At 43.3% G+C, this 16713-nt stretch overlaps 1 protein-coding gene across 1 annotated transcript in view; it reads right to left on the bottom strand.

The window, feature by feature from the left end:
* Positions 1-1131: 1131 nt before the first annotated feature.
* The window catches only part of LOC147110960 (acylamino-acid-releasing enzyme-like), a 130028-nt gene continuing 114446 nt past the window's right edge, over positions 1132-16713 (bottom strand). Inside the window, exons 19-22 of the mRNA XM_086001386.1 lie at positions 16404-16594; positions 14987-15089; positions 13479-13585; positions 1132-3202 (exon numbers count right to left, since the gene is read on the bottom strand). Coding sequence (XP_085857512.1) covers positions 3103-3202; positions 13479-13585; positions 14987-15089; positions 16404-16594 — 501 coding nt within the window. The 3' untranslated portion in view covers positions 1132-3102. The remainder of the gene's footprint in view (positions 3203-13478; positions 13586-14986; positions 15090-16403; positions 16595-16713) is intronic.

Here is a 16713-nt window from a genome sequence, read left to right as displayed (position 1 = left end):
TCCTGATTGATACTCCGTCTAACAGAGTCCAACGGAGGCCTATAGACTACGCCCACTAGTGTTTTTTTCCCCTTATTATTCCTTACCTCCACCCAAACTGTTTCATTATCCTGATCTTTTGACCCAATATCATTTCTCTGTATTACAGTGATTCCTTCCTTTAACATAGCCACCCCACCTCCCCTTCCTTCCTGCCTGTCCTTCCTGATCGTTAAATAACCTGGTATGTTTAATTCCCAGGCATTGTCACCCTGCAGCCATGTTTCTGTAATGGCCACAAGATCATACCCATATGTAGTTATTTGTGCCATTAGCTCGTCTATTTTGTTACGAATGCTACGTGCATTCAGATAGAGAACTTTCAAAGATGTTTTGTGACACTTAGTCCCTGCTTTTGCCCTTCATAGCTGAGTCACCTTCCAGTTCACATGGTGCTGCTCCTTGTTGCAAGGTCCCGAGCCCCTCCTTTGGGCTGTCTTGGCAATTTCCTTTATGCCATTCCACTCCGTGCAAACGGATTTCCTGTATCTCTTGGTGTTGCGCACTCCAAGTCCCCGCCTTTGTCTTGTCAGGAGTGCTCCTGGCAGAACATTTTGTCATCGGTGCGGGCAAACGTGCCCAGTGGAAGGCTCTGTATCTGAGCATCTCTCAAGTCTCATGTCACGACTAGGGACCTGGGGTAAAAAGTGCTACACCGAACACCCGTCTGAGTCAGTTTACATTCTGGCTGCCTATCCATTCCTTGCCAGGATAAAACCATATTCCACATCTATCTACAGTGCCAGAGGATGTAGGTCATTTCACTGTTTAAAAGGATTTCTCAACCTTTGGTTGCATTTCAGCCAAACCATTGCTTATCTTGACCACTTGGTATGCAGGGAAAGCAGATCAGAGACCCTCCCAGCAAAAGTTGTAATGCACAAGTTCAGGATGCGTAGGATTGTTAGGGAGGGTCTCTGCTACATGATTGCCCATGTTTTGACTTCTGGTACTTACCCGGGATGGCTACAGAATACAACCAGTGTGCCCAAAGGCTCACGAGACACTTTCCATGAGCGTATGGAAAACTGAAGAGAAAAGGCTGCACCATCACCAAGCTAAATTAAAATTAAAACACAATACAAAACACAATAAGCTTTACTTCATTTATTTTGCAGTATTGAAATCGGCTGTAGTTATGAATTACATTTGCTTCACTAGAGGTTTAAATGTAAAAGACCAGCTGCAACCACTAGCAATTTTTTAAAATAAATAAACTTTTAGATTTAAATATTCTTCTGCCAGTCTCAGCTGCACAGTACCGACTGCCCAGTCACATCAGCACAATAAAACCAGGCTTTGTTTAAGTGCAGTAATCCTTGTTTTAGCATCCTGTTATTACAGGAGTTGAGATAGGAAGCCCCCTCTCCACCCCCATTGTTAATCTCTGTGTTTTGCTTCAGTATGTGTTCCAAGATCTTCACAGTCTCTCCTTTCCCAGACATTTATTGGCAAGACTTTGGGATGTGTGTATTTTCTTCACTTCAGTTGTACAGACTAATTGTAATAGTGTATTAGATAATTATTTCATCATGGCTACTGGTGTACTGTGTGATAGCCAGAGGAATGAACAGTCAGTAGTGGAAAGTGCGTAAAAACTTGCAGATTTATTGACAGCATTTACAAGGAGATCTATATAATCCTGATTTTAACAGTCATGAGTCGTAGAAGTCACCAAGATACACTTTTGCACCACGTGGAGATTTTTTTCACTTGAATGTTTTTTTTTGTGGGGGCGGGGGGGAGGTTGAGGGCAGGGACTTGCACAAAACCTTCATGAGTTATAAAGGGGTTATGTGTCTGTCCAGAGAAGGCTTTATCAATCCAGTAATACTTCACCTGACAAGAGTTAATTCTCAGATCAGTGGTCAGTCACATCATTCACATAACTGCTAGAATAATGGATTGCTGGGAGGAATTACCTGGCTGTATTCCAATCCAGGGGTTTAAGTGACCTTATAAAAACCAAGAGCAGAGCTTAAGTGGTTTATGAGTGTCATCTGAATCCCGAGATAAAATTACAGCTGTAAAAATGAAGTCCATCATTTGCAATAAGATGGAAACTTTTACATCATTGAGTAGATTGTTGTCTTACAATGCAAGTCAAGAGTCTTTCATGCAGCAGTCAATAAAGTGTACAGGTGGATCAAAATCTTCTGCTCAGCACCAGTGACAAAAAGATAAGGCGCTTATTTCTGAGGTGCTGCGTTCCTCAGCCCGGTGAGATTTTCTTTGCTAAACAGAGGGCACTGGAACAGCAAAGTATTAATGGAATTTGTGATGTCTTACTGGACAGTAACATGCAGTCGATTACAGGAGAAGTCAGAGAGAGAAAGAGGACAATGGGTGATCTCAAGCTCTGAAGTCACAAAGTGTAAGAGCATAGCATGGGCATATATTAGAGTATCAGAATCCCAAGATTGAATTGTCAGCTATTTATTTTTCATTATTATATATAGTTTATAGATTTTTTTTAAAAGAAGAGTTTGGATCTTTCTTTTTACTGTGTTGCAGCAGGGAAATGGAATCTCTTGCAGAGGTGGTATACTGCCACTAAATGATGCATTGAATAGTTACCCAAAACTACAGGTCATAATGTAAATTGCAATGTGGCATCACAAATTCATTCTGGAAAATGACCAGGAAATAAATTATTCATTGTATGTGGGTTATATTATAAAATAAAGCACATTGCAGAATGGTATTGCTATCAGAAAAATGATTAGCAACATCTGAAATAACCATTTGCTGCTTACAGCAGAACTGACTGATGTACCAGCAAATCCTCCCTCTAAACCAAGGTGACGATTAATCAAATGGCGAGTCATTGCTGAAACCCTGGCTGGTTTGAGCTGATTCATTGTGAAACACATCTACATACTGTGGCTACATAGAGCTGTGGTGGAATGCACAAAACACGTCTCTGTACTGCTTGAGGTAACCATCTGGGTTTCGGATCTCATTGACTGTTGATTGCTGCCATGCATCACATCATCATTGACGGCAATGGTAGTTCATCTTGCACCATGTCACGATGACTGCCTCCTTGACAAAGAATCAGGATTAGAGGTGTTTTACAAACCAGAGCGCGATATTCATGAATGCGTCGGCCTCTGCATCTACTTTGGACAGTGAGTGGTTGTTATCGGGGTACCATAATAACCTGGAAAAATAAAAGTTATTTATTTATTTCAATCTAAAATTATACAGTTGAGCATTTTCACTAGCACATTAATGATATAAACAGGTAGTTAAAATACAATCTAAAGAAAAAGAACTAGTAACAGTAAATTAAGGACAAAATACTGTAATTATTTATGGAGATTGAATGTACAGAAACAATATTCTTCTGTATTAGTCAGTAAAATGAATCCCAATATCACAGCTTGTCAAATCACAGGACTGAAGTGAAGCAAAGCAGCTGGCAGCAAAAGGAACTGAATACAGTTACAAAAGCTTGGCTTCCTATATGTTATACAAAATAACACAGCATCTGCACCATAGTACAAGCCAATAGCACATCTGACCTTCAAAGTTGAGAACATGTCAACTCTTTGAAGAGTTACTGCCTTATAATAAACTACAGATTGATCAGTAACTCCATTACAGTAATGTTTTTTAAGGTCTACAAATTATTACAGGGTAAAATACTATTACGCATAGACTAGAATAACTAACATCTATCCCAGTTCACCTTTCATTGTTAGATTCTTGGTTGGTTTGGGGGCTTGGGTAGGTGTGCTATATATTATGTCTACATGAATGGGCAATTGTGCAGTTACTGGCTCAGCGCTAATCCAGAACATACACCATTGTGTAGACTACACTATTCAACAATATACTGAAAGAAGTAAATGTTATTACTCTACTCCAAATCACAGAAAGTTGCTTACTTTCAGGTTCTCTTTTGCTACATTTATTACAAATTCACTCATGTCATGCTGGCACCCTCAGCTAAATGTTAAAAATCAACAAAGTATATGGCGATATCGGTCTGATAGAGAATCGGTGCACTAATCTCCCTGATCCGTTGACATCATAAAGCATGCAATATTTGCTCTACCATCAGAATGATTCACTTGAATTAATACCAGCAGCTTAAAATTGTACATCTAAAGTACACACAAGTTCCTATTCCTATGCATTTTCTGAGTGTTCAGTCTAATCTGCACTTGTGTCAGTTTCCCAATAAATATCTATTGTATACTACAATTTCCAAACTATTTTCTTTTGCTATACAGGCCTAATATAACCTCCCCATTACATAAAATTCTTTTCACCCATACATTATAGAAAGCTGTACCCAAAACAAGTTTATTAATCGCAAACTATACATTAAAGGTATTGCTCTCCTCCCCCCTCAAAAAAAGTGATGTTCCACCTTAGTTGTATTAAAATGAGGGCAATTTTCTTTCAGGTTAAATATTCTCCCCAAGAAAGACAGCAACAAAAAGGCAATTCAAATACTTTCATCCCTGACAGGAACTACACCCACTTCTACTGGTTCAACAGTTGCCTTGCGGGGTCTTGTCAAGTTGGCCACCTGGCCAGAGGTGACTCACTCAAAAGGCATATGCGTCAAGCCCCTTTTCCAACAGGCTGCAATTGAAATCAACACAATTAGTGTTCTTCCCCCTTCTGATGTTGATTCTGCCGCTAGAACACAATTCATTACTGCTCAGAGCTCAAAGGAAGTGTGCCTCAATTATCAGGGAATTTTCTCAGACTAGCTGGGTTTTCCAGGGCGGGGGGAGGGGTGGGGTGTCGTGTCAGGCCTTGGATACATAACATTCTATAACAGTCATCGCTGCTTGAAAACCCATACCAACGACATAGGTAAAAAGAGGGATGAGGTCCTGCAGCAAGAATTTAGGGAGCTAGGTGAAGGATTAAAGAGCAGGACCTCAAAGGTTGTAATCTCTGGATTACTCCCGGTGCCACGTGCTAGTAAGTATAGGAATAGGAAGATAGAACAGATGAATGCGTGGCTAAAGGGATGGTGCAGGGGGGAGGGCTTTAGTTTCCTGGATCACTGGGTCTGCTTCTGGGAAAGGTGGGACTTGTACAAGTCGGACGGTTTACACCTGAACCAGAGGGGCACCAATATCCTTGCGGGGAGGTTTGCTAGCACTGCTGGGGAGGGTTTAAACTAACTTGGCAGGGGGTTGGGGTACAGAGTGGAGCTATAGTAGGGGGTGATTTACAGCCAAATACAGAGGGAAAAACAAGTCAGCTGGGAAGGCAGAGCAAATATGTGAAGGCAAAAGAGAATATGGCAGGGCTGGAAGGCATTTATTTTAATGCAAGGAGTCTTGCAAATAAGGTGGATGAACTGAAGTTGTTGTTGAACACATGGGAGTACGATATTGTTGCTATCACGGAGACTTGGTTGAGGGAGGGTCAGGACTGGCAGCTCAATATTCCGGGGTATAGAATCTTCAGGCGAGACAGAGGGGGGTGTAAAAGGGGAGGGGGTGTTGCAATATTAATTAAGGAGTCAATTACTGCTGTAAGGAGGGATGATATATTAGCGGGTTCCTCTAATGAGGCCATATGGGTAGAACTTAAAAACAAAAAGGGGGCAAGCACTTTGCTGGGAGTGTACTATAGGCCCCCAAACAGTCAGGGGGAGATAGAGGAACAGATATGTAGGCAAATCTCAGAAAAGTGCGAAAATAATAGGGTAATAATAGTGGGGGATTTCAACTTCCCCAATATAAATTGGGACAGTCAGAGTGTGAAAGGCTTAGAGGGTGCAGAATTCTTAAAGTGCATCCAGGAGAGCTTTTTGAGCCAACATGTAGAAAATCCTACAAGAGAGGGGGCGGTACTGGACCTAATTCTGGGGAATGTAGCCGGGCAAGTGGTGGAAGTGTCAGTAGGAGAGCATTTTGGCGACAGTGACCATAATTCGGTGAGATTTAAGGTGGTCATGGAAAAGGACAAAGACGGCCCGGAAATAAGGGTTCTAAATTGGGGGAAGGCCGATTTTAATATGATAAGGCAGGATCTGGCCAAAGTGGACTGGGAGCAGCTGCTTATAGGAAAATCCACATCAAAACAGTGGGAGACTTTCAGAAGGGAAATAGAGAGAGAGAGTACAACGCCAACATGTTCCTGTAAAGGTCAAGGGTGGGACCAACAAGCAAAGGGAACCTTGGATGACAAGGGATATACAAAAATGCATTAGAAATAAAAAGGGGGGCTTTTGGCAGTTACAAAAGACTAAAGAAGCCCTAGAGGAGTATAAAAAGTGCAGGGGCATACTTAAAAAAGAAATTAGGAGGGCGAGGAGGGGCCATGAAATAACACTGGCGAACAAAATAAAGGAAAATCCTAAGATGTTTTATAAGTATATTAAGGGCAAGAGGATAACCAGGGAAAGGGTAGGGCCCATTAGGGACCAAAGTGGCAATCTGTGTGTAGAGCCAGAGGATGTAGGCGGGGTTTTAAATGAATTTTTTGCATCTGTGTTCACTATGGAGAAAGACGATGCAGACATAGAAATCGGGCAAGGGGACTGTGACATACTTGAACATATTAGCATCGAGAGGGAGGAGGTGCTAGCGGTTTTAGCAGGCCAAAAAGTGGATAAATCCCCAGGCCCGGACGAGATGTATCCCAGGCTGCTGTGGGAGGCAAAGGAGGAGATTGCAGGGGCTCTGACACAAATTTTCAGAACCTCTCTGGCCACAGGGGATGTACCAGAGGACTGGAGAACAGCTAATGTAGTACCATTATTCAAGAAGGGTAGCAGGGATAAACCAGGGAATTACAGGCCAGTGAGTCTAACATCTGTGGTGGGGAAATTATTGGAAAAAATTCTGAGGGACAAAATTAATCTCCACTTGGAGAGGCAAGGATTAATCGGGGATAGTCAGCATGGCTTTGTCAAGGGTAAATCATGTCTGACAAATCTGATTGAATTTTTCGAGGGGGTGACTACGGGGGTGGATGAGGGAAATGCTGTGGATGTGGTTTACATGGACTTCAGTAAAGCTTTTGACAAAGTCCCGCATAGGAGACTGGTCAAGAAGGTAAGAGCCCATGGGATCCAGGGTGCCTTGGCGCGTTGGATCCTAAACTGGCTGAGTGGCAGGAGGCAGAGGGTGATGGTCGAAGGTTGCTTTTGTGACTGGAAGCCTGTGTCCAGTGGGGTACCTCAGGGATCGGTGCTGGGTCCCTTTTTGTTTGTGATCTACATAAATGATTTGGATGAGAATGTAAAAGGTATGATCAGTAAGTTCGCAGATGACACGAAAATTGGTGGGGTGGTAAATTGCGAGGAGGAAAGCCTCAGGCTACAGGACGATATAAACGGGTTGGTCAGATGGGCGGAAAAGTGGCAAATGGAATTTAACCCTGAAAAGTGCGAGGTGATGCATTTTGGACGGACAAATAAGGCAAGGGAATACACAATGAGTGGTAGGACCCTAGGAAGTACAGAGGGTCAGAGGGACCTTGGTGTACATGTACATAGATCCCTGAAGGCAGCGGAGCAGGTAGATAAGGTGGTTAAAAAGGCATATGGGATACTTATATTCTATGCCTCGGCTAATGAAGGCAAGAGCAGGGAGGTTATGATGGAGCTGTACAAAACGCTGGTGAGGCCACAGCTGGAGTACTGTGTGCAGTTCTGGTCGCTTCACTATAGGAAGGATGTGATTGCTTTGGAGAGGGTGCAGAGAAGATTCACCAGGATGTTACCTGGGATGGAGCGCCTCAGCTATGAAGAGAGGCTGGACAGGCTGGGGTTGTTTTCCTTGGAGCAGAGAAGGCTGAGGGGGGACCTGATTGAGGTGTACAAAATGATGAGGGGCATAGATAGGGTAGATAAAGAGGAACTTTTCCCCTTAGTGGGGGGGTCAATAACAAGGGGGCATAGATTCAGGGTAAGGGGCAGGAGATTTAGAGGGGATTTGAGGAGGAACTTCTTCACCCAGAGGGTGGTTGGAATGTGGAATTCAATGCCTGAAAGGGTGGTATAGGCAGGAACCCTCACAACATTCAAGAAGCATTTGGATGAGCACTTGAAATGCCATTGCATACAAGGCTATGGACCAAATGCTGGAAAATGGGATTAGACTGGACAGGGATGGATGGGCGGCGCAGACACGATGGGCCGAAGGGCCTCTTTCTGTGCTGTAAAACTCTATGACATTGTGGCGGAGACCACATAGGGACAGTAACACAATTCACTATGTATAGCCAATGTTGTCATCGCTCCACGTTATGTACGGAACTTGGTTGGGTTATCGGGGCAGGGTCCCTTTAAGGGTCGTCGATGGTGTGATGACGTCATAGCCCTGCGACAAGGCCGAGTCCCTCAGTCCATGCGGAGAGTTAATAAAGCTAACACGCGTTTTTCTTTGCTGCTATGAAAGTCTTGCAGTCTGTTTATTTCCAGCGACTCCTACACCATTCCCTTTATCTGCCACTCTCAGATTATCTAGTCATTATCACATTGCTGTTTGTGGGAGCTTGCTGTGCACAAATTGGCTGCCGCGTTCCCACATTACAACAGTGACTACACTCCAAAAGTACTTCATTGGCTGTAAAGCACTTTGAGACATCCAGTGGCCGTGAAAGGCGCTATATAAATGCAAGTCTTTCTTTCTTTCCCCCACCCATGGAAGAACTAAATCCAGGGAATAAAAAGAAGTTCCTTTTCCTTTTCTTTTGTAGGATCCGTTCCTCCCCCCAAACAGTAAAAATTGGACTATGAAATATAAAAACCCAGAACTGCACAGCCCGCAAAAAGAGATGGGCAATAAAGGGTTAATTCAAACATTGCAGTCGAACCATCAAGAGACTGGATATCAATGATCACAGACAATCCAAAATATGAATGCTTCTGAACAACATTCGCATATTCATTTACCTTAAGGGTAAAGAAGACCATGGTCCCAGAATAACTAGTATCGGTGCAAGCCTAGAGAATTTGTTCATCCCAGTTTGGCATAAAAATAAAACAAAAAAGGTGACTCAACCGTCGCTAACAAGGGAAATTAGGGATAGCATAAGATCCAAGGAGAGGACATATAAATTGGCTAGAAAAAGCAATAATCCTGAGGATTGGGAGCAGTTTAGGAGTCAACAAAGGAGGACAAAGGGATTAATTAAGAAAGGGAAAATAGAATATGAGAGTAAGCTATCAGGGAACATAAAAACTGACTGTAAAAGCTTTTATAGATATGTGAAGAGAAAAAGATTAGTGAAGTCAAGCGTAGGTCCCTTACAGTCAGAATCAGGGGAATTTATAATGGGAAATAAGGAAATGGCAGACCAACTAAATACATACTTTGGTTCTGTCTTCACAAAGGAGGACACAAATAACCTCCCAGAGATGCCGGGGAACATAGGGTCTGATGAAAGAGAGGAACTGAAAGAAATCAGTATTTGTAGGAAAATGGTGTTAGGAAAATTGATGGGACTAAAGGCCGATAAATCCCCAGGGCCCGATGGTCTACATCCCAGGGTACTTAAGGAAGTGGCCCTAGAGATAGTAGATGCATTACTGGTCATCTTCCAGAACTCGATAGACTCTGGAATGGTACCCATGGATTGGAGGGTAGCTAATGTTACCCCACTATTCAAAAAAGGTGGTAGAGAAAAAGCGGGGAATTATAGACCGGTAAGCCTGACATCGGTAGTGGGGGAAATGCTAGAGTCTATTATAAAAGATGTAATAGCAGAGCACTTGGAAAGCAGTGACAGGATCGGACAAAGTCAACATGGATTTACAAAAGGTAAATCATGCTTGACTAATCTACTGGAATTTTTTGAGGATGTAACTGGTAAAATAGATAGGGGAGAACCAGTGGATGTGGTGTATTTGGACTTTCAGAAGGCTTTCGATAAGGTCCCACACAAGAGATTAGCGTGCAAAATTAAGGCACATGGGATTGGGGGCAAGTTATTGACTTGGATAGAGAACTGATTGGCGGACAGAAGGCAAAGAGTTGGAATAAACGGGTCATTTTCCGAGTGGCAGGCAGTGACTAGTGGGGTACCGCAAGGATCGGTCCTAGGACCCCAGCTGTTCACAATATATATTAATGATCTGGACGAGGGAATTGGATGTAATATCTCCAAATTTGCAGACGACACAAAGCTGGGCGGGAGGGTAAGCTGCGAGGAGGATGTCGGGAAACTCCAGTACGATTTGGACAGGTTGGGTGATTGGGCAGAAACATGGCAAATGCACTATAATGTGGATAAATGTGAGGTTATCCACTTTGGTGGCAAAAACAGGAAGGCAGATTATTATTTGAATGGCAATAGATTGGGAGAAGGGGAAGTGCAAAGAGACCTGGGCGTCCTTGTGCACCAGTCGCTGAAGGTAAGCATGCAGGTGCAGCAGGCGGTTAAGAAGGCAAATGGTATGTTGGCCTTCGTAGCAAGAGGGTTCGAGTACAGGAACAAGGATGTCTTGCTACAGTTGTACAGGGCCTTGGTGAGACTGCACCTTGAGTATTGTGTGCAGTTTTGGTCACCTTATCTGAGGAAGGACGTTCTTGCCATGGAGGGAGTGCAGCGAAGATTCACCAGGCTGATACCTGGGATGGCAGGAATGACGTATGAGGAGAGATTGTGTCGATTGGGCTTATACTCACTGGAGTCTAGAAGATTGAGAGGGGATCTCATCGAAACCTATAAAATTCTGTCAGGTCTTGACAGACTAGATGCAGGAAGGCTGTTTCTGATGGCCGGGGAGTCCAGAACCAGGGGTCATAGTCTAAGGATAAGGGGTAAGCCATTTAGGACTGAAATGAGGAGGAATTTCTTCGCCCAGAGTGGTGAACCTGTGGAATTCTCTGCCACAGAGGGCAGTGGAGACTAGTTCATTAAATATATTCAAGAAAGAGTTGGATATATTTCTTGAGGCTAAAGGGATCAAGGGATATGGGGAAAAGGCAGGGACAGGGTACTGAATTTGGATGATCAGCCATGATCACATTGAATGGCGGAGCAGGCTCGAAGGGCCGAATGGCCTACTCCTGCTCCTATCTTCTATGTTTCTATGACACCAATAAACTCCCAGAGATGTCGGGGAACATAGGGTCTGATGAAAGGGAGGAACTGAAAGAAATCAGTATTTGTAGGGAAATGGTGTTAGGGAAATTGACGGGATTGAAGGCCGATAAATCCCCAGGGCCTGATAATCTACATCCTAGGGTACTTAAGGAAGTGGCCCTAGAAATAGTAGAAGCATTGCTGATCATCTTCCAACATTCGATGGAATCTGGAACAGTACCCATGGATTGGAGGGTAGCTAATGTTACCCCACTATTCAAAAAAGGTGGTAGAGAGAAAACGGGGAATTACAGACCGGTAAGCCTGACATCGGTAGTGGGGAAAATGCTAGAGTTCATTATAAAAGATGTAATAGCAGAGCACTTGGAAAGCAGTGACAGGATCGGACAAAGTCAACATGGATTTACAAAAGGTAAATCGTGCTTGACTAATCTACTGGAATTTTTTGAGGATGTAACTGGTAAAATAGATAAGGGAGAACCAGTGGATGTGGTGTATTTGGACTTTCAAAAGGCTTTCGATAAGGTCTCGCATAAGAGATTAGCATGTAAAGTTAAGGCACATGGGAGTGGGGGCAAGGTATTGACTTGGATAGAGAACTGGTTGGCAGACAGAAAGCAAAGAGTTGGAATAAACGGGTCATTTTCCGAGTGGCAGGCAGTGACTAGTGGGGTACCGCAGGGATCGGTCCTTGGACCCCAGCTATTCACAATATATATTAATGATCTAGACAAGGGAATTAGATGTAATATCTCCAAGTTTGCAGACGACACAAAGCTGGTTGGGCGTGTGTGCTGTGAGGAGGATGCCGAGAAACTCCAGGATGATTTGGACAGGTTGGGTGATTGGGCAGAAGCATGGCAGATGCAATATAACGTGGATAAATGCGAGGTTATCCACTTTGGTGTCAAAAACAGGAAGGCAGATTATTATCTGAATGGCAATAGATTGGGAGAAGGGGAAGTGCAATGAGACCTGGGTGCCCTTGTGCACCAGTCGCTGAAGGTAAGCATGCAGGTTAAGCAGGCGGTTAAGAAGGCAAATGGTATGTTGGCCTTCGTAGCGAGAGGGTTTGAGTACAGGAACAAGGATGTCTTGCTGCAGTTGTACAGGGCCTTGGTGAGACCACATATTGAGTATTGTGTGCAGTTTTGGTCGCCTTATCTGAGGAAGGATGTTCTTGCCATGGAAGGAGTTCAGCGAAGATTCACCAGGCTGATACCTGGGATGGCAGGAATGACGTATGAGGAGAGATTGGGTCGATTGGGCTTATACTCGCTGGAGTTTAGAAGAATGAGAGGGGATCTCATTGAAACGTATAAAATTCTGGCAGGACTGGACAGACTAGATGCAGGGAGGATGTTCCCGATGGTCGGGGAGTCCAGAACCAGGGGTCACAGTCTAAGGATAAGGGGTAAGCCATTTAGGACAGAAATGAGGAGGAATTTCTTCACCCAGAGAGTGGTGAACCTGTGGAATTCTCTACCACAGAAGGCAGTAGAGGCCAATTCATTAAATATATTCAAGGAGTTGGATATATTTCTTAAGGCTAAAGGGAGCAAGGGGTATGGGGAGAAAGCACGGACAGGGTACTGAATTTGGATGATTAGCCATGATCGCATTGAATGGCGGAGCAGGCTCGAGGGGCTGAATGGCCTTTCTGCTCCTATCTTCTATGTTTCGTTGTAATGGGCCGGGCCTTGAACCATTTGAATACGAATGCTAACAGAAACCAACAACTAGCATATGCAGTCACCTTGGGAAGGTTGTATTGTCAGAAAGGTATCTCTAATCAATGGATAATACGAGGGACAATTAGCCATCAAGAGTTCTCTGCTAGAGACAGTCATACATTTTGAAGGGCAGGAAATGTGTTTCAAGATACTGCAAGTTGGTTTTGGTTTAAAGTAAGACGCACTTCGAAGAGAGTGGTGTGGGAAGCCATCAGAAGAACAGCGAGCAGAAAGATTCGGGCCTACAATCAACAGGAGACAGCCGATCGGGAGTGGTGATTGTATGTTTCAGTCAAATCAGAGGGGGCTTTTGTGATTGAGTCTGAGTAAGTTGTAAGTTTCAGTTTGATCACAATAAGGCTTTTGTGATTGAGTCAGAGTAACTTTATATGTAACAGTCAAATTGCAGACAGGTTTAACTGTGTCATATTGTGTCGATGCAAATGACTCTTGCGTAGGGGGGTTTGTATTTTGGGGTTGTTAGTCTAATATAAATCGTAGGGATTTATACTGGGAAGGTAATTGTGTGCGTGTGCATTCAATAAACGGACAAATCAAAACCCGGTGCCGTGTGCATTTTGTTCTTATAAATCTTGACGTCCAAGAACTGTGTGTAACGGGGGACCAGTATCGGAGAAAACCCATTACACTTTTTAACTCCAAACATACCGTACAGGAACATCTCTGGCTTTCAGTGCTCGATAGAACTCGAGGCCTTGAGTGGGATGAACCCGTTTGTCTTTCTCGCCCAGCATGATCAATACTGGAGATTTTACCTGCAAGAAGCAGAAAATGATTTCTCATGTAGAATAGCAAAGCGAGAGAAACAGAGTTTAGAGTCAGCCTCACTCCTCAACTGCTGATAATGGCTGGACAACCCAAGCCATGAATAGAAGAAAATCACATCTCTCAGAGAGTCTATTGTGACACGCCTTGTATAATACAGTTTGAGCGTCCAAAATCTGGAGTTCTGGAATCCGGACTCTGGGACGATTGGTGGCAGGGTCGTCTGGAATCTGTAAAATGTTCCGGAATTTGGACACCCTGTCAAACCGCAATCTGGGCCCAGGCATTTCCGGACTCGGAACGTGTTTCTGATGTCCGAAGTCCGGAAACGCCCAAGCCCAGGTTGCGATATTTCCGAACTTCGGACATCAGAAACACGTTCCGAAGTCCGGAAAAACACAACAACAGGCTCGGCCTCGGTCCCGAGGTTGCCGGATTCAGGACGCTCAACTTGTATATACACGCCAGTTGCGACTTTGGCAAAATAACACGGTTTAATCTTTTGTATCCAACTGGCAATCTGTGTATGCACAAGGTACACAGAATATAGCTCACCCTGTGCACAGAAACAGGCCTTCTATTCAGAGTTATTTCTTTCAGAAGGATAGGTACCAATGTTCATCTAAATGATGAGAGTAAACAGCATTCATTCGTTATGGGAGAGCAAGAGGGAATAGCAAACAAGTAATAAATAAGTACTATTATTACTGCAAGAGGTCTATGGGCACAAGCACTTTCTAGGGATTAGGAAATATGATTAAGGTAGCAATTTTAAAAACAAAACAAGAATCCTTTAGAAGAGCAGCAAATAAAGACTCAATGTTATTGTAAGAATTTCTAATTTAGGGGCTATTTGTCAAAAATGTACTGCGAAGGAGAGCAGACGAGCAGAACTTGGAGACTGTTCCCCATCAGTTCTGTGACCTGGGTTTGAGCCCAGCCCAGACTGATGGGATCAAAGTCTCCTCTCTGCAGGATGTAATGATCATTAATTAGTGATACAAGTTTAGCTCGTGTCTCCTAGCAACTAATGGGCACAGGCCCACAATACAAAACTGCCCACAATTTGGAAATCTCATTCAGTGGCCACAGGAGTTCCAAATAGGGAAAAAAAGAGCCACACTAGTGCATTGAAGACACTATTCCAAATTGGCACATTTAACGGGTAGAAGGAGCTATACGCTCAACCTAGCCTGTGGTGTCCTGACCCGATTGTGCCCGAATACTGGTCATTCCCCAGCACCGACATCCTACACACTGACATGCCCCAAAAAAGGTCAATGGCTTCAATTTATAAATAAATGTGGAAATGTAATGTTGATTTCATTTACAGCCACAATCAAGTGTATCGAACACATACGCTACAGGAAGAACAATTACAAACTGCTTACTTGAGAAGCATATGTGATTGGTGATTTGTTCAACATTGCTTCCAACAAAGGAGGAGTCGGAATCTGATCAGCTGTGTACTCAAAACCAGCCTCCACTGTACACCTAAAAAAACATAAGATAGCTCCTGAGGTTTTGTACTGGGTCGACACATCTACATTTGCATATAGTCTACTCATAATTCAAAGTCACTGAAGTTAAATAATCTGATCATTCAAATTTTGCTGCACTAAATTCCCACGATGCTGTATTATTTACAGCGCTTAATCCAAATTATTGAATATAATTCCAATTTTTTTAAGCACAAAGCTGACTTCAAATGATCAGCAGTAGAATAATGTCGTCATGCACTCTAGATACAAATGGAACCAGTGTATTTGAAGTCCACAGTGGACAGCACATAGCTCTTATTATCTCATGTACTGTTCCATTATCTTTGTTACTTGGGTATATTACAGACAATAACAGAGAGGGTAGTCGACCCTCTCAGTTGCTCAGTTTTCTATGCTCTAACCAACTTTACTTCCTTAACTGTGGTAATTTTTCCTCCTTCGAAAAGGTTTTAAAGAAACAAAACTAACTATAGCACAATATATTGGCCCAGAAATTCGGGTCCCAACGCGTGAGTACGCACGGGGTACTCACGCGTGGACCCGATGGAAGTGCTGGTTTCTTGCATGCACTACGCATGCGCGGGAAACCGGCACTTCCGATCCTCTGAACGAAGGGGTTCAGAGGTCGAACGTGTGCGCGCGGGAGTCTGCGCGTGCGCTTTGAACTTACTTTTTTTTAATTTTTTTTACAGGTTTTTCCCGTGACGGTAAGTCTTTAAATTTTAGAAATGTAAAAACCAGGCGTAAGGACTGCATTTTAAAAGGTAAGTGGTCAATTAATTAAAATTAAAACATTTTTTCCACAGGTTTATTATTTTTAAATACTTTAAAGCAAGGTAAGTTTATTTTTAGCCCCGTTTTTTTATAAAATTAATTTTTTCAAAAATTTAAATTATTGTTTAAAATAGTTATTTAATGTAATTTATAGTTTATTTAAAAAGTGTGATTTAAAAAAAAATTATTTGAAGGTTAACTACTGTTTTGGGCCCTCAGCATTCATACGTTTTGACAGATCTTTCTGTCAATCTTATGAATGGGCTTTTCCCTCCTCCGATTGGCTGCCCATGGCTCACGTGATCCCAGGGGACGCATCGCACTAACTACGCCCCTGGGACACGCCAGCACAGCGCGCCGGCCTCTGGGCCAGGCCCCGGAGAGGAATTCCACACAGGCCCAGAGCTCAACTGCCGGCGCGCTAGGTAAGTGTAGGTCGGGGGCTTGCACCCGCGGGAAGCCCCCGACCCGAATTTCTGGGCCATTAACACGAAAAAGACATTCTCCCATCCCCCTCAAAGTTAGCACTCACCAGTCTGGGATATCTGTTGTTCCTAGCATGGAAGCAATGTTAATGACAGGGTTTCTGGTCACGCAGGCCTTGTAAAATTCAGGGTACTGTCCAACCAGGTGACCAGCAAGAAAACCTCCATGTGAGCCACCAATTATGAAGACCTTTGAAGTATCAGCAAACCTTTCTTTCAGCACATGTTCTGCTGAAAACTGAAACAAAAGTGAGTATTTAACTTTTGATTGCACTAAATATCGATTTGTATGTGGGTTCAATGACGAGACATTTATGAAAGAGAATGACTTTTTATCTAAAGTTTGTTCAACTCAGT

The sequence above is a fragment of the Somniosus microcephalus genome, chromosome 11 (genome assembly GCF_052327205.1).
Source record: "Somniosus microcephalus isolate GS21.2 chromosome 11, FLI_Smic_1.0, whole genome shotgun sequence".
Taxonomy (NCBI): domain Eukaryota; kingdom Metazoa; phylum Chordata; class Chondrichthyes; order Squaliformes; family Somniosidae; genus Somniosus; species Somniosus microcephalus.
This window is presented reverse-complemented; position numbering and strand designations above follow the sequence as displayed.